The 23,791-nt window shown below is 37.9% G+C and overlaps 1 protein-coding gene across 13 annotated transcripts in view; it reads left to right on the forward strand.

The window, feature by feature from the left end:
- PLCB4 (phospholipase C beta 4) overlaps nucleotides 1-23,791 on the forward strand; it is a 411,667-nt gene that overhangs the window by 167,541 nt on the left and 220,335 nt on the right. For 8 of the 13 annotated variants that reach the window (XM_063720670.1, XM_054541571.2, XM_063720669.1 and 5 more), the window contains one exon: nucleotides 8,683-8,758. The exons of the other annotated variants lie outside the window; for them this stretch is intronic. In XM_063720670.1, the coding sequence (XP_063576740.1) occupies nucleotides 8,683-8,758 (76 nt within the window). The remainder of the gene's footprint in view (nucleotides 1-8,682; nucleotides 8,759-23,791) is intronic. 13 annotated transcript variants of the gene reach the window in all.

Raw genomic sequence — 23,791 nt, forward strand, 5'->3', positions numbered from 1 at the left:
TTTTCTTTCTTAGTATTTTTTATAAGAACCAAGAGAGGAATTAATATTTCTTGGAACTTTGGAGACACACCATGGTGGGCAGTGACAAGGCAGAGAAAGCTTTTCATTAGGAGAGGAATGGAGTAGCATGATGAAAGCAGTGCTCTGCAAATAATCACGTAGAGGCATGCAGGTTTAGAAGATTGGTGTGCTTAGGGGATAGGGACTGTGAAAGAAGGAAATAATTAACTTGGACACCACTAGGGAGGCTCTGGAGTTTTCCAGAGCAGCTGGAAAGAGAGCTCTGAGCAGCTGGATTAGAATGGTGATTCTGAGAAGTATGGAGGTATGGCTGTTGTAGGAAGAAATAGGTGCCTATGTATATAGTGCCAGCATATACTGTTTTAACATTGAACTCTGAAGGAGTTCTGTTGTCACTTCAATACAAGCAAACATCTCATGGCCCATGAACATGGTTTCGGAAAGAAGTAGTCCTTTGCCAACAGCCTGGTCAGTGGGTGCAGGCTGCTGCACAGGTGTACACTGTGGAGGAGGAAGTGGAGTTGACCCCTCCGTGGGACACCTTATCCATATGTGGGTGTCATCCTTCAGCACAGCAGGAGCACTGGTGAGCAGCATAGCCTTTGATTTCCAAATCCAGTCTTATCATTTGGGTCCATTCTGAGATCACGCTGTCACCAGGCAAGGCCACCTTTCTGGGTGGCTGCTGTGTTGACTGATTTTGATACCGCAATACCTGTTTCTGTGATTTTCCAGGGCATAAAAGGAAAGTGGACATTGTTAACAGTTCCCCATGACTGAGGCTTTTAGTACAATTTTCCATGCTATAAATAAATGATGTTACTCAAAGACAATTAGGTTATATTTGAGAAACTTTCTGATTTGTATCAAAAAGTACCCTCCTGTGCCTCTGGATAGCCAACTGGGCTGGGCCTATGTTGAATAATTATTCAGTTTGGAAAGTATAACATTTTAGATTTTTTAATAAGAGTAATGTTGTGCATGTAATTAGATAGATCAATTCCTGCACCCCCACTTAATTTTTTGGAGGAGATCACTATAGCCATTTGTTTTTAATTCTTATGGTGGTCATTGCTATAATCTAAGTTAAATCTTCAGTCTTCCAGTACTCAGTTGATCAGTTTTAGTATTAGCTATTGACTGACTTAATGAATAAAGATTTATGTAAACTACAGTCTTGATTTTTTGATACTTACCTTACTATTTGTAGTTCTTTCTGTGGCCCGTGTTAGTTTCAATAGCATTTTTCTATTTCTTATTCCTCTAACATTTGAAGGTCTGTCTTGACTCCTTACCCTGTAAGATGGTGGTGTTTGCTCCACTATCCTCTCTTGAACTTCCTTCCTTCCACTCCCACTTCTTAACAGTCCTCTTTTACATTGTCAAGTATCCAAGCATTTTCTTTGTCTTATTTTTTAATATCTTACATCATGATAGCTTTCCCATGTCAGTATAGATTGCATTATAAACTGGATTTCAATGGATACATCCTGTAGGGGAGAAAAAGCAGTATCTTTTCCATACCTGTCTCACAGTTCATGGCTGACACCCATATAACAAAGACAGATTAGCAAGAGAAAAAGGTAACAAATTTATTTAACCAAACTTTCTGTGATACAGGAGTCTTTGGAAATGAATGCCCAAGTACCCAGGGAAAACTGTATTTTTGTGGACAGTTGTGCTCAAGTATGATTGAAGGATGGAAGGGTATGCTATCATGGTATGTATTAGTCAGGGTTCTCTAGAGGGACAGAACTAACAGGATAGATGTATATATAAAGGGGAGTTTATTAAAGAGTATTGACTCACACAATCACAAGATAAAGTCCCACAGTAGGCCATCTGCAAGCTAAGGAGCAAGGAAGCCAGTCTGAGTCTCAAAACCTCAAAAGTAAGGAAGCTGACAGTGCAGTCTTCAGTCTGTGGCCAAAGGCCTCAGAGCCCCTGGCAAACCACGGTTTAAGTCCAAGAGGCCAAAAGCTGAAGAACTTGGAGTCCAGCGTTCAAGGGCAGAAAGCATCTAGCACAGGAGAAAGGTGAAGGCTAGAAGACTCAGCAAGTCTGCTCTTCCATCTTCTCTTGCCTGCTTTATTCTAGCGCGCTGGCACCTGATTAGATGGTGCCTGCCCAGATTGAGGGTGGGTCTGCCTCTCCCAGTCCACTGACTCAAATGTTAATCTCGTTTGGCAAAACCCTCACAGACACACTGAGGAGCAATACTTTGCACCCTTCAATCCAGTCAAGTTGACACTCAGTATTAACCATCACATAGTAATAAACTGGGGTGAACTCAGTAAGGCCTGTTTGTTCAGATTCTTCTTGGTGTCTCTATAGAGGAGTAGCCCTCTGGAATGAGGGTCTTACGACCTATTTTCAGGGGAGGTAGGCCGAAGAATTTTTATGACCATGCTTCAACGGAGAGATATGAGAGAGGATTAGAGAGTGACCTGCAGGTGCCATATTTTGGGGTAGTGTGTTCTGAGCCCAATAATGATACCTAGTGTTAAGTAGGTCTCATAATTTTTGTAACTATATTATTTCTCTCTGCTCACCTTCTGCCCAGTTTTCCCTTTCATTCTCTCTCTAACCGCCATGTATTGTAAATAACTTTACAACTTCAGCCTTCTAGCCAGTGAATTTTTCTATTATTGTGTTCTGTGCCGTGTCTGAGCTTGATTTTTTCCTGCTATTCCCTGCGCCAGCTCCAAGCCATGCCCACTTCAGTCCCCTCTGGACATATTCTGGTCTGTAGCATTCCCTGCCTTGGTCTCTGATTGCACACTTGTCCTTGCTTTTTTGTCTCTATCTTCTATTCTTGTTTGTTCTTGACCCTTTCTCTTCTCTTTGGTTATCTGTCAGTTCTCTTCGTTATTCCCTTTCATTTGATTGGGGGGTTGGGAGGATGAGAGGGAAAGGAGAGAGGGGGAGAGGAGTAGCAAACACAGAAGTTCAGTCCAACAACCCTGGCCACTTAGGTAAACCGTTGTCTGCTCTGATGGATCATGGTACACACCAGAACTTTGTTACTGCATTTCCTGGTGGTAGCAGAGACCTCAATTGTTTGATTTGCAGAAATCCTATCTAATACATTGAATCAGTCATATTTCTTCTTCAGTTCTCTGTCTCCAATGGTTTAGAAGGAAAGATAAGACCTATGGAAGGAATATTTAGGCTCAGTTTTCTTTGAAATATATGCAAAACTGGAAGTAAATGAAAAATTAATTTGTAGTGGGTTTAGATTTATTGCTTAACTACAAAGGAAATGCTTACTTGAATGAAGGCTTCTCTGATTTCTTTGTTACCAGTAATGATTTTATGGCTGGGGTAAATACTGTCACCTCTCTCCCCTTTCTTTATTTATCTTGCCCATTTACACACCTCCTTTGCACTTCCTGCTGTCAGAGAAGCTGAAATCAGCAAATCTGTCTGTAAATCATTTTCTTTTATTCCTCTGATGGCAAAATGGTAACAACAGAGGCATGCATGCATACACACACACACACACACACTCACTCCAAACCACACAAGAGAAACCAATGAACCAAAAGCAGAATGGGAAACAAAATTGGCAAAGCATAAAAGAAAAGGAAATGAAAGAAATGTGATTACTGTTGACCAACACTCAATATGATTGTCCAAGTCAGGATACTTGTGTGATGAATCACCAGATGCATTCAAGATTATGTCTAGAGTAGCAATGGAAATAGGAGGCTTTAAGCCAAGGGCATAACCTGCAGGAGCCAAAATAAGGAGAGCTCCTAGAGAGCAGGTCATGGGAAGGCAGGCAGGAGCCTTGACAAAGTCAGTAGAATCAGAGAATGGAGCTGAAGCATGACCAGAATGTCAGCATAATCAACTCTCCAGAACCTTGGTTTATGACAATAAACATTTATTTTTGGTCACAAATTAATGGGTCAGCTGGGCTTTTTTTGCTGGTTTGGATTAGGCTCGTTTGGGCTTACTCATGCATCTGTGGTCAGCTAGTGGGTCAGTTGGGGGCTGGCCAATTTTGGATCACCTCTGTTGGGACGACTCAGCTCTGTTCCATGTGGCCTCTCAGCCTCTATCAGGTTAGCCTGGGCTTGTTTGAGGCATCTGAACAAGGTTCCAAGAGAAGAGCAGAAGCATGCAAGGCCTTGGGAAGTCTACATTTGGAACTGCAGGTGCAGGTGCAGGTGCTGTTTTCTCATTCTGTTGCCCAAAACAAGTCCCAAGGCAAACCCTAGAGTCAGAATGGGAAGAGACGTCAAAGTTACAGGACAAAGGCCAAGCATACAGGGAGGTTATTAATTGGAGGCATCAAAGTTATTAACTGCTGCAAGCTGGGCAGTTATTGAGTCAGATTCATGGGTGTGGTAGACTCCTCAGGGCTCGCAGAGTGGAGGAAGTTCAGAGAATAAAACAGAAAGTCATTATGAAGAGATCAGCTTTAAAGAAGGGGATTTGGGATAGAAAACCTCACAGGCTCCTCCTGATAACAAGGGGCAAGTTCCTTCAGGGCAAATGAAAACAAAGGGATGGCTCCTGTGTCCTTGACAAGCTTGCCTCAGGGTGATAATTCACGTGAGCATTAAAAAGGACCATTCCATCTGGGGGAATGTAACCAATATAAGCAATGGCTGGACCTTCTTAAATTTAGGCATTTTCTGATTTACTAACAGGGTTGAGATAAGGGGCCCTGAATGTTCAATGGACACAGATGAGACTCTCATGTCCTCCTCTTGGCTTAGGCAGTTTAGCTGGGGATTTCACAGGATTGGAGGTGCCTCTTTCTTGTGCTTTACCCTAAATCAGGGAATTAGAGTAGTGGTTTTCAAAGTGTGGACCCTGGATGAGCAGTATCCATGTCACCTGACAACTTGTTAGAAATGCAGATTCTCAGGCTCACCCCAGACCCATGGAATCAGAAACTGTAGGGGTGGGATCTAGGCATCTCCCCAGGTGATGCTGATGCGTGCTCAATTTGGAGGCAGCTGAATTAGGGTTCTGTGTGGTATTGACGGGTTCAAAGCCCATCAAAGAAGTGGAATGGATAGATGGATCTAGCAAATAAAAAATACAGGACATCCAGTTACATTTGAATTTCAGATCATCAACAAGTAAATTTTTTAGTGTAAGTATGTTCCATGTAATATTTAGGATGTACTTTTAATACTAAAACATTATTTATTGTTGATCTGAGAACCAAACATAACCCAGTGTTCTGTATTTTACCTGGCAGCCTTGGAAAGAGGTATAGAAAAACTGCAGAAATTTCAAAGAACATCAAGATTATTAACAGAATAGAAATTCTAGAGAGAAAGGTTAAAGAAATTAACTTGATGAACCCAGAGAGTACAGCATTGGTGGGATTAATAGGTTGGAGGATTTTATTTAAAGGAAATGCTGCTGAGCTGTTCTTCATGAATGCCCAAATTAATCGAGAAGAAATTTATTTTAGAAAGAGGCAAGACTTCCTGCCAATAAATGACTTCAGTGGGGGTTCTGAATGATTTTGTGATTCTCAAAGGAGGTCAGATCCATTTGGGATTTCATGGGATTGCATGCAGCCAATACTCCAATTTGTGTTTGTGAAAGAGCAGTTTAGAGAGGCATTTGCCAACAGGAGGTTGCAGCAGATGATTTCTCAAGGCTCTTGATGACTTCTCTGTTTGAAGCTGCAATTTTTTGCATCTTTCTTTTTTGAAAAGCGCATAGCCTTTTGATTATTTTTCAAATCCGAATGTATCTGGAAGTTTGGTTTTTTAAAACATGGATATAAATGGGGAGGCAGTAAAGCAGAGGTGTTAATAGGATGCTTTAAAACCAGACCACATGGATTCAAATCCCAGCTGTGCCACTTCCTAGCCTCCTGCAACCTTTGATTAGTTTTGTGCCTCAAATTTCTCATCTGTAAAATGGGAATTATTGTGAACTACTCATTATTATCTCATAGGTAACTGTGAGGTTTAATTGAGCTTATTCATGTAAAATATAAGAATTGTGCCTAGAACATGGTTAGCCTTCGTGAAAAGTTATTTTATATTATTAAGGACTAGAGTCTCTCTGTATATCCTGGACATTCAGAGGTTGTTATGGCCAGAAGCCATTGGTGAATGGTCAGTCCAATGACATGTATGGTAGTAGCATTGTCCCTTGTGAGCGGTAATGTCCTGTGCCTCTCCCTGATCCCTAATCTTGAGGTGTTGGTTAAGCTTAGAGTGATGTTATTCTATGGTCATATTACTGCATCCTAATCATGAATCATTTCTCTTTCTCTATCCAGATGAACTTTCCCACATTTTCTAGAAACCCCCAAGATAATTGGGTTTCATTTCCCATTGCATGTTGAATTCAATTAAAAAGCTGTAAGAGAATGCCATATAATGTGGCTAAGAATATAATGACATTTCCAAAATATTTTTTAAGAAACTTGAACGCTAAATCAATTTAGTTCTGCTAGTAAGGACAGAGATTTAGTCATGGAAAAATATTAATCTGATGACTAGTTTTTATCAAAATTAAGGATCAATTGTGACTAGTTACTTTCAGAAACTTAGTTTTGGAGATGAAAACAAGTGATTTGCTTTCTGAACTTCTGCAGGGAAGAAAAAAAAGGTAATATTGGCCCCATACAATACATAATTTCTGTCTACATGTGATTGAAGTGTCAAATGATAAATCCCAATCCCCTGTTAGAAACAACAGTTTGGTCAGTCTGTTCAGGACTTTACTGTATTTACTTGATGATCAGTAAAATAAAGAATGTTTAGGTGGACTTTTTTTGTTGTTGTTTTGCTGGAAAGTTTAAGTTTGTTCTTTAAATGAGGTTCCCTTTTGAATTTGCAATAAATAGTAGGCACCCAATTTTGCAGTGCTTGAATTCTGATAGTAAATAGTGATGGTTGTTATTTTTCTTTTATTAAAGAAAATGCAGTATAATGCCTACATCATGGCTTAAAACATTAAGTATTTAGTCTTCTTCTTGAGTCTGTGAACACTGGGCAGTTCTGAGCAAGTGGACCAGGCTTGACTGATCTCAGCTATGCTCATGTCTGTCGGCTGACATGTTGGCTGGTGGCTATCTGGGCAAGAGCAGCCTTCTCCTTCACACCTCTGGGAGTTGGCCAGTTGTAGGTTGAGGATGGGATAACTGTGCCATGTGCCACTTATCATCCAGAAGGCTAGCCCAGCCTGTTCATATGGTGGAGGCAGGAGTTCAGGAGTTCAAGAGAGACAGAGAAAGAGACTGGAAGTAGGCAAAATCTCTTGAGAGCTAAACTGGGAATTGGCACCAAGTCACTTCTGCTGCATTCTGTTGGCCAAAGGAAGTCCCAAGGTCAGTCCAGAATTTTGGGGAGTGAGGAAATAGATTCCACTTCTTGATGGGAAGAACCACAGAATCATAAGACAAAGGTGTTTGGGGGTAGGCCAAAAAACGTCTCACAAAATCCATGTCAAACCCCTGGAATCTGTGAATGTTACCTTCTATGGCAAAAGATGTGATTAAGTTAAGGATTTTGAGGGGAAGAGTTTATCCTGGATTATACAGGTAGGCCCTACCCTAAATTTAGTCACATGCATCTCTACAAAAGAGAGGCAGAAGAAGTTGAATGAGACCCACAAAAGAGGAGAGGGTGATATTAAGATGGAGGCAGAGATTGGACTGAAGCAACCTCAAGCCAAGGAATGCTTCCACCAGCAGAAGTTGGAAGAGGCAAGAAATGGAGTCTCCCCCTAGAACCTCTGTAGGGAGTATGGCCATGCCAGCACCTTGGTTTTATACTTTTGACCTGCAGAACTGAGAGGCAATAAATATCTGGTGGGTTTTTTTTTTTTTTTTCCAGCCTCCCGAGTAGCTGGGACTCCAGGCACATGCCACCATGTCCTGCTAATTTTTGTATTTTTAGTAGAGACAGGGTTTCACTATATTGGCCAGGCTGGTCTTGAACTCATGACCTCGTGATCTGTCCACCTCAGCCTCCCAAAGTGCTAGGATTACAGGTGTGAGCCACAGCACGCAGCCAATATCTGTTGTTTTTAAGCTGTCTAGTTGGTGGTAATTTGTTAAAGCAGCCCGAGAAAACTGATACAGGTATGGATACAGGGAGGGATAAAGAATTGAAGACATTTTTGCAATAATCTACATATACCATAAACTTAGATAATTTTATATAGCTCTTTTTCACTTAAAATGACAAAACATTCATTCATGTTATTACAATACTGTTAAACACTATTTTGAATAATTGCATAATACATAATATATACTGAGTTGATCTAGCTGAACATTTTATTGTTATTGACAATTCCTTCCATTTTTCTGATGAAGCCCTGTGCATAAAACAACATAATCTCTATGCTCTGAATCACCATTCAGTTTCTCCCTTACCACTATACATACCTTCAGTGGCAAAAACCGCAATTACTTTTGCACCAACCTAATAGTTCTGGGAATTATTATAATTGCCCTGTGAATGGTCTCACTCTCCCTCCAGCAGGTGTACAAACACAGCAATACCAGATTTGTTTTCTGATGAAAAACACAGTTCAAGTTACCTCTAGCTAAAAACTTTCAAAGTTTGCTTTCAAATATTAGTTCTTTAATCCAACACTTAATACTCCTGTGGTAATGTTGTCTAAGTACAATTGTCATATAGCACTTTTTTTTTTTTTTGCAAGGCTTTGGCATCTTGAGGACAGCACTGCTTTTTTCAACTTTGTGTATCCTAACATCATCTGCCTTGGTGTTTTGGAGGTATGGCTCACTCTGCTATCTGCTGCATGATGAATGAATAAAGGAGTTAAAAAGGGAAACATACTTATAATTGTCTTCTCTTGTCATATATGATCCCAGTTATTCAATATGACTGGATTTGAAATCGACTGGGTAAATTGCCTTGTTTTAGTTGCTTAGGGGAGTCTTAATATTTTCATACCATTGACCCATTTGGCATCTGGAGAAACCTTCTCAGAATAATGTTTATTAATACCTAGAACAAAACATATAGGATTACCAAAGAAATCAATTGTATTGCACAATAGTTCAAAGTATTATGAATTGCAATATAGTAACTGTGTGCATCTTTATATTAATACATAAAATAATATATAGCGTTAGGCCTCTTAGTTACTATTATTTCAAAGTAGTGATGACAGTACCCAGCATATTAAGATACTTCAACATCGTAATGTGATATTAAGATATCTGTGGTTTTTATTGGTGGCAGAATCACAGATCTTTTTAGTGCTACTGTAGTTTATTGCCAATGCCCATAATTGAAGAAAACTCTGCATTTTAATGAGAGGTAGGTATAAATGAAATTGTAACTTTGTTTTCATTTTAGTTCATGAATTACCTGAATTCTGTAGACCCCAGGTTGAGGACCTGAAAAGCTTTTTTAGAAATAGCTCTAGCCTCTGTTTCCCCAGTTGTCATCACATAAGTTTGATTAAATATTTTAAGTAGTTTATGAAGTTATGGGTAGGCAAGACATTTCTGAACACTTGCATGTATAACATAGCACCTAAGATATTGTAGACATTATGTAAACTCTTTTTGAATAAAAATACAACCCTCTTCAAGTGCAGATGGAAAATAGAAACTCACTCACTTGGACACATTTCTGTTACTAACCTTCCTGGGTAGTTTTGTTAAGTTTAGTTGTTTAGTTGAATCATTTCCCTGTTGGTACTAAATTGATAAGTTGCTTGCATATAGTGTAGTCTATGAATAATTATCTTTGATATTTATTTGTTGAGTTTGTTCCCACTTCCAAAGGTTCTTGAGGTAGATCGGGTTCTGAAACAAAGTGCAGAATAGAGCAATTATGTAAACATAGATTTCCTGGAGGTCCTGAGGAGGCAGGTGCTCCAGGCACCTGGTGATCTGATTTCCACTCTTGGGCGTTGCACTCTCGTCTGATTTCTGTAGGTGGAAATAAAATGGGAAGCATTTGTTAATGCAGCCTCCATTTCCTCTCAATAGAAATTATAAAAAAAAATTTTATTTCTTAAAAATCATTTTTCTTTCAAATTTAAATAGCCTGTAATACATTTCTTCATTTTACAAAGCCCTGACTTACAGCAGCATAATATTTATTAATAGAGTTAAGCAGAATCAATGCGTGTGTCCTGTCACACTGAGAACTGTAGTATTGTGGACAATGTTTCTAATGTATTGTGATCGGTTAGCTCTCATGAGAATAAAATAAATGTTTGTATTACATATATATTATATATCTCTATCTATACCCATTACTATATCTGTGTGTATATATCTATATATACGTATATACACATAACATCGAAAGTATGTGTATGTGTGTTTATCCATGTACTGTGATTAAAACTCATGTACAGTGATGTTCACTTGAACGCCAGCATTTTTTTACGTGGTTGATCTTTGCGTTTTTCTATCTTCAGGCCATCTGAATCTTCTGACTTTGAGGTTTTTTGATTTGGTTGAAACTAATACCAAAATTGGAAATCTTTTATTACACCAGGTTAACTCAAAGAGTTTCTTAATATGGGATAAAGGGATAGTTTGTAAGATTAGGAATAAATGTGATAATCACTTGAAGTTCTTGGAGCATACATAGTGTTTTGATTATTAATTTTGGCATTGCTTAAACATGTTAGAAATAAAAAAGGCCAGCAGCCTTTTGTGTGAGATTAACTTAGTGAAAATAACATGAAGAGTTTGCATTATTTATTTTTTTTTTCTGTTTCATTGAGTGGAAAATTTAAATCTGACCTACTGACCCTTTTAACACACTGAGAACTAGATATTTATTTCTAATTTATTGAGTGTCAGAAATATGTCTTCAAATTCCCTAAGGCTCAACTTCAAGGCAGGTTCCTTTATGAGGTTTTCTCGCATCCCCTGAATTAATTTCCTATTGTTGCTGTAGAAAATCATCACAAATTTAGTGACTTAAAACAACACAAGTTTATTTTCTTATAATTCTGGAAGTCAGAAGTCCAAAATCACTGAGCTAAAATCAAGGGCTAAAATCAAGGGGCTGGCAGAGCTGCTTTCCTTTCTGGGGGCTCCTGAGGGGGACCCTTTCCTTCCTTTTCCAGCTTCTAACGGTTGCCTGCTTTCCTTGGCGTGTAGCTCCCTTCTATCTTCAAAACCATCAAGTCTTTCTTACAGTGTCATCTCTGTTTCTTACTTTTACTCTTCCTTTCCCCCCACTTAAGGACCTTTGTACCTTTGTGATTCCATTGAGTCCACGTGGATAATCTGGGATAATCTCTTTATTTTAAGGTCAGTTGATTCAGTTGATTAGCATTTTAATGCCAGCTTTTTTTTTTAAATTTTATTATTATTATACTTTAAGTTTTAGTGTACATGTGCACAACATGCAGGTTTGTTACATATGTATACATGTGCCATGTTGGTGTGCGGCACCCATTTTTGAGACAAGGTATCTCTCTGTCGCCTAGGCTGGTGTGTAGTGGCACAATCACAGCTCACTGTGGCCTCTAACTCCTGGGCTCAAGGGATCTTCCCCCCTCAGCCTCTCAAGTAGCTGGGACGTCAGGTGTGTGCCACCATGCCCAACTAATTTTTATTTTTTTTAATTTTCTGTAGAGACAGGGCCTTGCTATGTTGCCCAGGCTGGTCTTGAACTCCTGGCTTCAAGTGTCAGTCTCCCAAAGTGTTGAGATTACAGGCATGAGCCACCATGCCTGGCCCCTTAATGCCATTTTTCATCTTAATTCTTCTTTGTGATATAACCTAACATAGTCACAGGCTCTGGGCATTAGGAAATGGCTGTCTTTAGGGAGGTATCATTCTGCCTACCACATCCCCTAAACCAGAAATGATCTATGTGTCTTTCATAAGGTGTTAGGGAAACACTATCTCAATGTGCTTATTCACGTGCATGCTTTATCTCTCCTTTATAATTTAACCTATGGGAAAGACAGGACCCTGTCTATATTATATTTATGTTCTCCTCAGTATATAGCAACACTGAAAGAACCAGGTAAATATTTTTTGAGCAAATGAATGATTCTGTATCCAAGGAATGCATTAGTTATAAGGGAGAGAGGTCAGCTATAGAAATAGAGAAAAAGAAAAAAGGCAGAAATTGACAGACTATTATCAGCACTACTCATAAGAGAATAGTGTCTTCATATGCACCATTGCCTCTAAGCAGCAAATAATTTAACTTGTTAAAGTTATGATCCACTTAAGAGTTATCCTATTCTGTCTCACTATAAATCAGTATTTTGGCACAAAAAAATCCTTCAGCCTCGTGTTGGCTTACTATGAATAAGTTCCTTGAAGCCTTGCAAGCTCTGGGCACCCTACCTTCATGAATGTGATGGCCACACTCTGTGATGGATGCCCTGTGCAGAGAGACCTATTGGGTAGCCAGCCTGCACCTGTCAGGTGGTACCCACAAACCTTCCTTAAACTCTGTGAGCTTTACGGCATTAAAACACTTCTGAACACATGCAGCTTTTCTATGAAGCACTCTTAAGAACAAAGGACAGCGAATGAACTCCCCTAAGATGTTCAGAAAGCCAAGATTTCCCCCAAGTATTACCTTAAGACTGCACATGAGTTATATAGTTTACTCCCATGATGCATTTGTATAGTTCTAAATATATAAAAATTGTTTGTTTGTTACACATCCAGGAAGTGTCCTTTTGAGATGTGTGAGCACATATTCTTACCATAGTTCTGTAACGTAGGCAGGCATTATTTGCCCGTCTTGCAGGTGAGGGATTCAACTCATAGAATGGAAGTGGCATGCCCATCATCACATATCTGGTATGTGATGTGTGCAACACAGTGAGTAATTTGAATCTAGATTACTTCACCTCAAACTCCATGCTTATTACACATTTAGCACCTCACAAACGACATCTCATGTGGCATCATGATTTGTAGGCCATCAGGTGTTCTGTTAACTTATGAACTGAATAATGCAGCATTTTCTAAAATGTGTTCCATGTCACATTACTCCAGTGATATTCTCTGTGAAGAGTTTTGTAATCAACAATACTTTCAGAATTAGAGAGTGTGTTAGTATAGTAGTGACTATGCATGTCCAGTAGAGAAATGTGTTTTAACTTTGTTTTTACCCCAGTGTCTTCCAAACTGATATAGCCACAGAACCCTTGCTTTCTGCCCTCTTGCTATTGTCTGTTGGGCAAGGGACAAATTTCTAGGTCCTGGATCCCCAGTTGCTCAGTCATGATTATGCATCCAGCCATGGTGTGCAAATTGAGCTGTTGTTAATGGGCAAAGGTTGGCTTTGCCACCTGGTTTTATTAGGAGAGCTTTCAGCAGCAAGAACTAGAATACCTAAGCCATTTTGTTTGAGCCCTTGCTAATGAAAGTGTGGTCCTCATATCGGCTGCATAGACGTCACCTGGAAGCTTATTAGAAATTCAGGATTTCAGTCCCCAACCTTGATTTTGTGAAAGGGAATCTGCATTTGAACAAAATCTCCAGGTAATTCATATGTAGTGTAACATTTAAAAAGCACTGATTTTAACCATAAGAACAATTATTTTTTATTTAACAAGAAATTCTGAGGTGAAGCGTTCTATTTTATTGGCAACTCGGTAGTGGCATCAAGGACCTGGGTGCTTGTCTCCTCATGGTGGTAAAATGGCTGCCGAAGCTCCATACATTATCTCTTCCCCCAGCTGCATTTAATTTCAGGATGGAAAGAGGCAGAGGCAAAGGACTTTGTTCTTATGTGGCTCCCTTTTTTTACTAACTTCTTGCTGAGAAGGTCACTTGCAGCCTTCCCCTTAGTTGTCACCCATTAGATGGATTACTGGCAATAATAAATAACTGGCAATAATAAAGGCCTCAATTCCCTTTGGTCTTGACCAGTGTTGTTTAAAAAATATATAATGCTAGCCACATATATAATTTAACATTTTCTAGTGGCCATATTTTTTGAGAAAGCAAAAAGAAAACAGATTAATTTTAATAATATATTTTATTAACCAATATATTCACACTATTATCATTTCCACATGCATCCAATATATAAAAATTGTCAGTGAGATATTTTATAATCTGTTTCTTCAAAGTCTTTGAAATTAAGTCTGTATTTTATGCCTATAGCATGTCTCAATTCAGATACTAAATGTTCATCAGATATTCTTGATCTGTATTTAGATCTCATAAAAGTCACAATTAAAAGTGTTCACATACCTAAGTTGTTCCATGTAATAATTAACCAGTAACCAAATCAGTAGCAGATTTTAAATGTAAATGCAAATTGATAAAAATTAAAATAAATTGAAAACTGGGTCCATCACATTTCACATGTTCAGTAGCCACATGTGGCTAGTAGCTATCATATGAGACACTGCAAGTATAGGTCTTCACTACTCAAAGTGTGGTCCAAGGACCAGCAATGTCAGCATCATCTGCGAGCTTGTTAGAACTGCTAAATCTTGGGTCCTATGCTAGAGCTACGAAATCAAAATTTACGTTTTATTTTAATGCATATTAAAGTTTGAGAAATTCTAGTCTAAGCTGTTCTCAATCTTGGCTCTAATTTAGATTTAATGTGGGAACTTTAGAAAATACTGTTGCCTGCACCCTATCCCAGGACCTTGGAATCAGACTTTCTGTAGTGGGGTACAGGCATTCATTTTTTTTTATTGAAGCTTTCTAGGTTATTCTAGGATGCAGCTGTGATGGTAAATTTTATGTGTCAACTTGACTGGGCTAAGGGATATCAGATAGCTAGCAAAATATTATTTCTGCATATATCAATGAGGATGTTTCAGGAAGAAATTAGTAAAGAAGATTGCCCTCACCAATGGAGCTGGGCTTCATTATCCAATCTGGTGAAGGGCTGAATAGAACAGAAAAGCAGAGGAAGGGTGTGAATTTGCTCTCTCTGCTTGAGCTGAGACATCCATTTCCTCCTGTCTTTGGATCCTGAAGCTCCTGGTTCTCAGGCCTTTGCACTTAGATTGGTACCTACACAACCTTGGCTTCCCTCGTTTTTAGGCCTTCTGGTTTGGACAGGAGTGACACCACTGGCTTTCATGGGCCTCCACTTACAGACAGAAGACTGTGGGACTTCTCAGCCTCCGTGATCATGTGAGCTAGTCAGTCTCTTGTAATACATCTGTCTGTGTCTCTCTGCATATCCTTTGGTTCTGTTTCTCTGGAAAGCCCTGATAAATGCAGCTGCTAAGTTTGAGAACCACTGGCCTAGACTAATCCTGATCCATCATCTCCAATCAGACACATTGTAGCCTAAGCAATACTATGGTAGAAGCTCTCGGGTGAGTAACCAACTGTGATTTCCCCACTGGGTTTTGCTTCCCTCTGGCCTGTGCACATTTCCAGCAGAGCGAGGGACCCAACTAGAATCAACTATACTTGCTGGAGTTGCACATTCTTGGTCTTTGTCCATTCACTCACTGGCTAACTCCTTCCTCTCCTTGCCTGTCAGCAGTTTCCTCATTCTTCACCTTCCTCATTCTCCAGGTAGCAAACAAGGTAGGGCTCCTGCTCTATGCTGATACCTACTCAGACCCAATCTGGAAGGCCATCAATGACTGCCAGTTTCTTTCAGCTCCTCATCCCCACCCTTGCCCCAGTGAAAATGGGTTTCCCTTCCCTGTTGCCCTGTTCCCGTCTCTTTTTCAACTTCTGGATGGCGTCTTGCACACTTCCAGTCTTTGTTTCCTTCAGGTGCTCATAATTCTGCAGTCATTTTGCTTATTATGTTTTGCCTCTTTGTTGATGGTAAGCTCAAATGAGGTATGCATAAAGTCTGTTCATAGAAAGCAGCTCTGAATCTGTGAGGCCAAACTTAGATGTGATTTAATGACCATATTTGGGTACATTGGAAGCTGCCCATGTTCACTTCCCAGGTTTCCTGGAGACTGAGAAGGTGCACATACCTCAAAACATAGGCTTGCAAATTTATGTGCCTCTGTTGCCAACTAGATCTGCTGGGTTTCTCTTTGGAGAAGGGAATTTTAGCAGGACACACATGAAAAAATAAGTGCTCCTCTGTTAGGAATCTTCAACTGAGAAGCCGCCATCAGTGCAAACAAAGCCATGTTAGAGCAAAAGTATGTTTGGTCTGCCCAGCTCTAATAGATGATGTTCATGTCCCTTGGGCTCAAGAACGAAGGAACTGCCTGACAGTCTTTTGAAATCTCACCTGTTTCTTGGTAGAGAAGCTTCTGTGCAGTATACATTTCCACGATAAGTAACTGCTGTCAAATCTAATAAGAAGACTAATCTAAAATTTAGGCTGTATAAAAGTTAGGCTGTGTAATAAATAAAATAACCTGATTATATTAAAAAATAACTTTTTATTTGAAGACTGAGCACTTGGAGAAATATAGGAGTTAGCCAACAAAATCAATTCTTCAGCTTACATTTGAAAATGAAGTTCCTGTTTTAACTGTATAGATCCTATGATAAAAATGTCTCAGACTAGAAAATGCAATTTTTGAAATGTAAAGTTGTGATGTAGGATTAAAAATGTTATTGTCTTGGCCGGGTGTGGTGGCTCATGCCTGTAACCCCAGCACTTCGGGAGGCCAAGGCAGGTGGACCACTTGAGGCCCCTAGGAGTTCGAGACCAGCCTGGGCAACATAGTGAAACTCTGTCTCTACTAAAAATACAAAAATTAGCCAGGCTTGGTGTTGCATGCCTGTAATCCCAGCTTCTTGGGAGGCTGAGACACAGGAATCTCTTGAATCTGGGAGTCGGAGGTTGCAGTGAGCTGAGATTGTGCCACTGTACTCCAGTCTGGGCAATGGAGCAAAACTCTGTCTCAAAAAATAAAAATAAAAAAAATTGTCTTATCACATTTACATAATTATTCTCTAATATTTGTACTGCAATAAAAATGAATCTGGTAAAATTCCCTTGAAATGTGGGGATGTTTATTGCAGATGGTCCAATGGCTTTTCAGAGAAGCTCCTTGAGAAATATCCATATGATTCAAATTATGTGCAGAACAGCAAAGTAGTAAAAGTATACTATCAACTTTGTAGTATTAGAATTAAGAAATGTCAAGAAGAATCACCTCAAATTTTGGAAGGCCAGAGAAATTTTGATTCTTCTGCAATCACTCTAGTCAGTAAAAGAGATAAACCAAATAATAATAATAAATACACATATCTAGTAAAATATATATTTATACCTGCTCATATAGTGAAGTATATCTAATTTACCCAATATTATAGATAAGACATGGATGTGTTGTACGTTGCCCTGTTAATGGTGCTCTCACCAGTAATCTCATCATCCTCTATGGCCCTAGGCAGGGTTCGTAATACTTTTGTTTCATTTGACAGATTTGAAAACACTCAGAGAAAAGCAGTATATACCCAAAGTCATAAGAATGGTAGGATTAGAAGTCATTCTTCTTATTAGCTTCTGTTCTTTTCACTGCAGTATGCTGCCTCTTTATTCCTTGAGGCCCTCAGCCAGTAGGATTTTTTAGGCATGCTGGGCTTTTAGACATTAAAGAACTAGCCAGTGAATTGAACATTCCATGGTGGATTAAACCAGCCTAATTAACTTGTCTCTCCTCTCTACTACAGGTCTTCAGTCTTTTTTTTTTCTTTATTTCTGGAAGCAGTAAAACTTTGAACTTAGTTTTTTTTTGTAAGTTTGAACTTAGTTTTTTTTTTCTGTAAGTTTAGCATAAATTTAATGGCAAAATCATGCCCAAACAAACAGATGGTAACATATAATCTTTATTTATCCCATTTAGAGTGAATAGCCTTAGATTTCACTCCATAAATACCTAAGTATTTGATAAGGATCCACAAACATTTTCGGTAAATGGCCAGATAGTGATTATTTTAGGCCTTGTGGACCATACCATCTCTGTTGCAGCTACTCAGCTCTGCATTTGTAGCATGAAAGCAGACATAGACAATACATAAATGAAGTTGTGGCTGAGTGCAAATAAGTCTTTATGTGCAAAAATAGGTGGCAGACTGGACTTGGCCCATTGACCATAGTTTGTCAACCGCCTAGACTAAAAGGTGATACTCAGATCTGTTGGGACTATTGTATAACATATATATATATACACACACCATATTACCTTTCTGAATTCTGAAATATTTCAGACTTCAAGAGTGTTTAGTAAGGGATCAAGAGTGTGTACCTAGGATTTAAAGGAAGTTTTATAAAGGAGAAAGTCATCTCTATTATGTCCAAGCATTAAAGTTCTTGTATACGTATGTCTGGAGGGGCAACTAAGGTTCAGATATTGCTAGTGCGTTAATCAGGAATGAGTTTTGTGAACAACAAAGCATTGGAACACATAGTTTCTTTGTTGTCCCTTGTAACAAGATCAGAGGTAGGCAGTCCAGAGCTGGTTCAAGAGCTAAATGATTCCCTCAGGGATCCAGACTCTGTCCATATTTATTCTCCAGCATCCTTAGTTGATAAGCCTTCACCCTGATGCTCATTGTCTCATGGTTGCGAGATACATCCTGTACCTCCAGTGTCAAATGCACACTCCTAGCAGGAAGAAAAAAAGAAAGCAGGGAGAATTGTCTCTCTTAGAAAAGTAGAAACTTACCCCTGCAAATCTCGACATTCCTCTTGTCGGCTAAACAAGGTTACAAGGCTACTCCTAATTGTAAGGAAGACTCAGGAAGCAAGTATTTTTAGTTGGATTCATTTTCATCACCCTGTAAAAACAGGAGAAAGGATGTTGGGTGGGCAAGTTGCACACCATCTGCTGAGGCATCTGTTCTTGTTTGGTGGCTGTTATATTTCGTTACAGATATTTAACATCATATCGTCTTCTCCCCTGGGGAACATATCTTTTTAAGTATCCCCAGTGTTAGCAGCTTGTTTTCCATCTGAGTTGGAAAATTAAATAACATTATTCACATTTTTATGTAAATGTTGTATAATGTGCATATATAATTACTTGAGAATGGTTTTCTTCAGAAATACATTTTCCTATTTTCCTGAGGATTTTAGTTTTGGAGGACTTTGTTTACATGTGACTCTAGCATGCTGAGTAGCAAGGCTTGAGGGAAGAGTGAAGTTGACACAAATGGAAGGCAACTTGCACATTGAGGTTTGTGGGCAAGTGATTGTTCTCATGGAGGATGATTCCATCTAAGAGCAGGATTTTATGAACTCAGAATCTTAAGAAGAAACAGTTACTCAATAACTTTCTTAAAATAAAGATCTGATACAGGTATGAGAGAAGAGCAATTAAATAGGCACACAGAGATCATTTTAGTTCTTAACTTGAATATCTTGGGCTACTTCCTTTCCCCCTAGAGGTAGTATTTATTCTGTTTCTGGAAACAGGGCATGTAACTTGCTCTTTCTTTGGTGTAGACTACCATAATAAGAAAGGATGGAGGTAACTGCATGATTTTAATTGTGTCTTTTGCTTTAGTAGAATGTCCTAAAATGGCACAAGTGGGAATAGTGTGAAAATAAATACATTCATTTATTGGTTAAGCTTTAAATGTAAGTGAAATTTTCTTCAACTAATTATAATACTGAATTAATTCTAGAATCTGTTTCAATGTAGCCATATAATTATGTAGAACTATAACCCTTTATTGCCCAGATAAATCTTGACCCTGAAATAATGTACGATAGACCCTCATCTGCTATAATTCTGAAAACTGCAGTAAGAAAGCCAAATTTTAATCCAAATGTTTCATGGTTCTTTGGGCTTCCAAGATGACAGGCTCATCAAAGACGATTCCTGACTTGGCCAGAAATGGAAAGATCTTCATTTTGATGGGTAGAAATGAAGAAGCCATATAGATACATATTTGGACCAAGATTCCTTCCTTTTTGGCTTCCAGATCTTTCACTAACAGGACTGAATGAACCAGAATCAACAGTATTGGGAAAAGTAGATAGCTAAAAGATAAATTTTAACATGAACAAATTTACCAACTGATTCAGAAGAGACAGAACTTTAAAATAATTTTAAATTTTATCAGTTGTGGACAGACTCCTGTGAAAAGGAGGACTTCAAGAGCAAGAAGGGATTCTTGGAAATTAAGTCTGATTGTTGACTTTTAAAAACAGTATATTAGCTGAAAGAAAAGATGCAGAACTTTTCTAGAAAACAGAACAAAGAACCAAGAGTTGGAAAAAAAAAAATTTGGTGAAAGTGGAGACATTAGAGAATCATTCCATGTGGTCCTACATCTTCTAATAGAGGGAAAAAAAGTGGAGGAAATAAAGATGCACACACACACAAATTTTTTAATTTAGCATTGTATCATCAATGCTAAATCTCCCCTGGGCAACATATCTTTTAAAGTATCTCTAGTGTTAGCAGCTTGTTTTCCATCTGAGTTGGAAAATTAAATAACATTATTCACATTTTTATGTAAATGTTATATAATATGCATGTATAATCACTTGATAAGTGATAAGAAAAAGAATATGAGTGGACCCGTAACTAAACACATTTTCATGATATTTCAGAATACCAAGGAAAAGGAGAGGATGTTAAAAGAGTCCAGAAATGGGAGTGGGGTGGAAAGTTGACCACAAAGATAATTTCTAGGCCGGGCATGGTGGCTCATGCCTATAATCCCAGCACTTTGTGAGGCCGAGGTGGGTGGATCATGAGGTCAGGAGTTCAAGAACATCCTGGCCAACATGGTGAAACCCCGTCTGTACTAAAAATTCCAAAATTAGCCGGGTGTGGTGGCGTGTGCCTGTAGTCTCAGCTACTCAGGATGCTGAAGCAGGAGAATTGCTTGAACTCGGGAGGCGGAGGTTGCAGTGAGCCAAGATCCCGCCACTGCACTCCAGCCTGGGTGACAGAGCTAGACTTTCTCTCAAAAAAAAAAAAAAAAAAAAAAAAAGATAATTTCTAGAGGACAAGGGAATGACTTCATGGTTTGGAGATAACATTATTCTGCACCTGCAATTTTGTTCTCAGACATACTGCACATTTACCAGGAAGGTAAAATAAACACATTTTCAGACAAGTAAGATCTACATTATTTGATCACCCCAGATCATTCCTAAAAGAATTAATGCAGTGTAAGCTCAATAAAACAAAAGAAGGAAATATGGGTTTCGAGACCAGGTGGAAAAACTAGACCAAGGAATGCAATAAAAAAAATCTAAGACAATAGTTATTTGGCAAATCTTCTAAAGCAGAACAAAAAGTTGGCAAAATTACAATAGGATTTTTGGGGAACTCGGAAATCCTAAAAGCAAATGACATTTCCCTAACAGGAAGTGTGATGAAATGGAATAGTCTGAGTGAGTGGATGTAGTTTATGCTATTTAAGAGGGCCCCTTCTTCTCAGTTTTTCTTTGTTAATATTTTTTGAGCAGCACAACTTTAGTGATAATATTGCATGGCTTTCTCTCTGCATTTATACTTACCACTTGTTTCTGCAGAGAACAATTATGTAATTTTCACATTGTAAATTGTTATTCATTCAATTTTAAAAACGTGTAAAAAATAGATAGTACAGAACATAATATCACCTTGACAATGTAAAAGTAATAATTACTGGAGAAAAGTTGGGAAGTAGAAAGGGGAAAAGAAATGAAGAGAAATACAGGGACTCTAATCTGTTATTTTACAGAGAGAGGATTTAAGAGAAACTCAATTTGGTGAATTAAGAAAGAGAAGTTTAAATACGAGGCTGTAAAAGTCAATTAAAAAATGAAATATTGAAATAAAACTGGCAGAGATGGAGAGAAGGAGGGAATGGCATACTATGGAGTTAAATGATAATTTCTCAGTAAACAAATCAAGAAATAGAGGTTTGAGCATATTATCTAAAGATACACTCTTCAACCCAGCATCCCAACCATGTGTGGTTATTGAGCCACTGAAAGGCAGCTAGTCCAAATTGAGATAGGCTCTAAGTATAAAATATATACCCAACTTTTCAAGGCTTAGTATGAAAAAAAAGAATGTAGACTACTTCAATAATTTTTATATTGATTACATGAATTGATAATATTTTGGATGTATTTGGTTAAATAACATTTAATTTATTAATATTAATTTTACCATTTAAAATTGTTCTTAATGTTACTACTAGAAAATGTAAAATCACAAATGTGACTCACACTATACTTTTACTGAACAGTCCCTGATCTAGAGATTTGGAGGTACATTTGAAGAATGGAAATTAGAAATGATTTATGTGTTCATACCATTCCAGAAGTGGACCAGGGTGCAATGGGAAAGGAAGAGCTTTTATATTATATTTTATATGTTTTAGAAAATTTTTGTACTAAACATTGAGCAGTTTCAAAGGGCTATTTGTAAAGTTTATGAAAGGCATGAGGAATACTATGACAACAAACACCCTTAGTCACCACCCAGTTTAAGAAAGAATAAATAAAATACCGTAGACTTTGAATGCATTTCCTCCTTCTACTTCAGGCTACCGTACTGTTTTGATTTTCATTTTCTTAATAAACATAGTTATTTTCTTTTTGTAAAAGGTTTCTAATTGAAGGATATCTTGTGTAGTTTTTCATGGGGGTTGTTGAATAATTTGTCAGTATTAAATTTTAGAATGTGTGTGCTGTTTGATGGCACAGTGATTCCCTTTGAGCAATGTATTCTGTATGTTTTGAAAAATGCAAACTGCAAAAAAATGTGTAGAGTGACATCATGTTAATTTTTAAAAGCATGTATGTTTATATAATTGTATAATTATAGATCCACATATACATGCATATGCTGACATTCATGTATACATTTGCTTGATATATATGTGTATATACATGAGCTTATGAACATATAATAACTAGGACTAGTGCTCATGTCTCAGAAGTCTTATTGGATCGGCAGAGGAGGGAACTTCATGTTCTTGTTTTATAAATTTTCAGAGAGAGAGATGATCATAGAATTATGATTTTATTTACTTAGATTTGTTCATTTTCTGTATTTTTTAAGTAAAAATCCCTTAAAGAAATAAAACACATGTTGAAATATGTTCTAGTCCCCGAGACTATCTTAGAACAGAACACATTGCCTTAGAAGGTAAGAAGCAGTATGTTTACAAATGAAAAAGAGGCTAAGTTGCATGAAAGTATTAAAGCCATTATTTTTCTTCTCTCCCACCCTAAGTATATTAGTCCAAGATGCAAGTGTTAGCACTTTCAAAGCAATACTAGCATTGATTCTTTATCTCATCCTTTCTGTCTAAGACACTTTTAAAGAAACCATCAGTCTTCCTCCAGTGTGCTTCATTTTCTAACACGGTGTAAGAAGCATGTGAGCGGATCACATTAATGTAATGATGTGTACTTCCAGCAGGACAATCAAAGCAAAGGGGATGCATGAATCTCTCTCTTTTTTTTTAATTTGCTGAGTGTAGACCACGTATAATTTTTGGTAATGTTTACTTCTTCTCTAATCATATATGTGCACGTGCATTGAAAAGATTTTAGGAAATTCAAATTGCAAACAAGAAATTAAATACTTATAGTAATCCTGTCATCCAGATATAAACACTAATAATATTTTGTTGTATTTATTTCTAGAATGTCTAGACATATACATATAACCGTTTTTAAAACTTAGGAAATAATGCTGTGCATATGATTGTTTTTCTCATAGAATATTGTGAGTGCTTTTTCATGGCATTGAATGTTCTTCATAAGCATAGTTTTAATGACTGAATTAGATCATTTTAGAGAAATCAATTAAAAATATTCTAAGAGTTTAAATTGGGAATGAATATATCTTTGTGGTGAGGACTGAACATACTTTTTCTTTTACTTGACTTTGAGTATGTAATTGATTTCATAAGTAAAAAGATAATGAA

The sequence above is a fragment of the Pongo abelii genome, chromosome 21 (assembly GCF_028885655.2).
Source record: "Pongo abelii isolate AG06213 chromosome 21, NHGRI_mPonAbe1-v2.0_pri, whole genome shotgun sequence".
Classification (NCBI taxonomy): Eukaryota; Metazoa; Chordata; class Mammalia; order Primates; family Hominidae; genus Pongo; species Pongo abelii.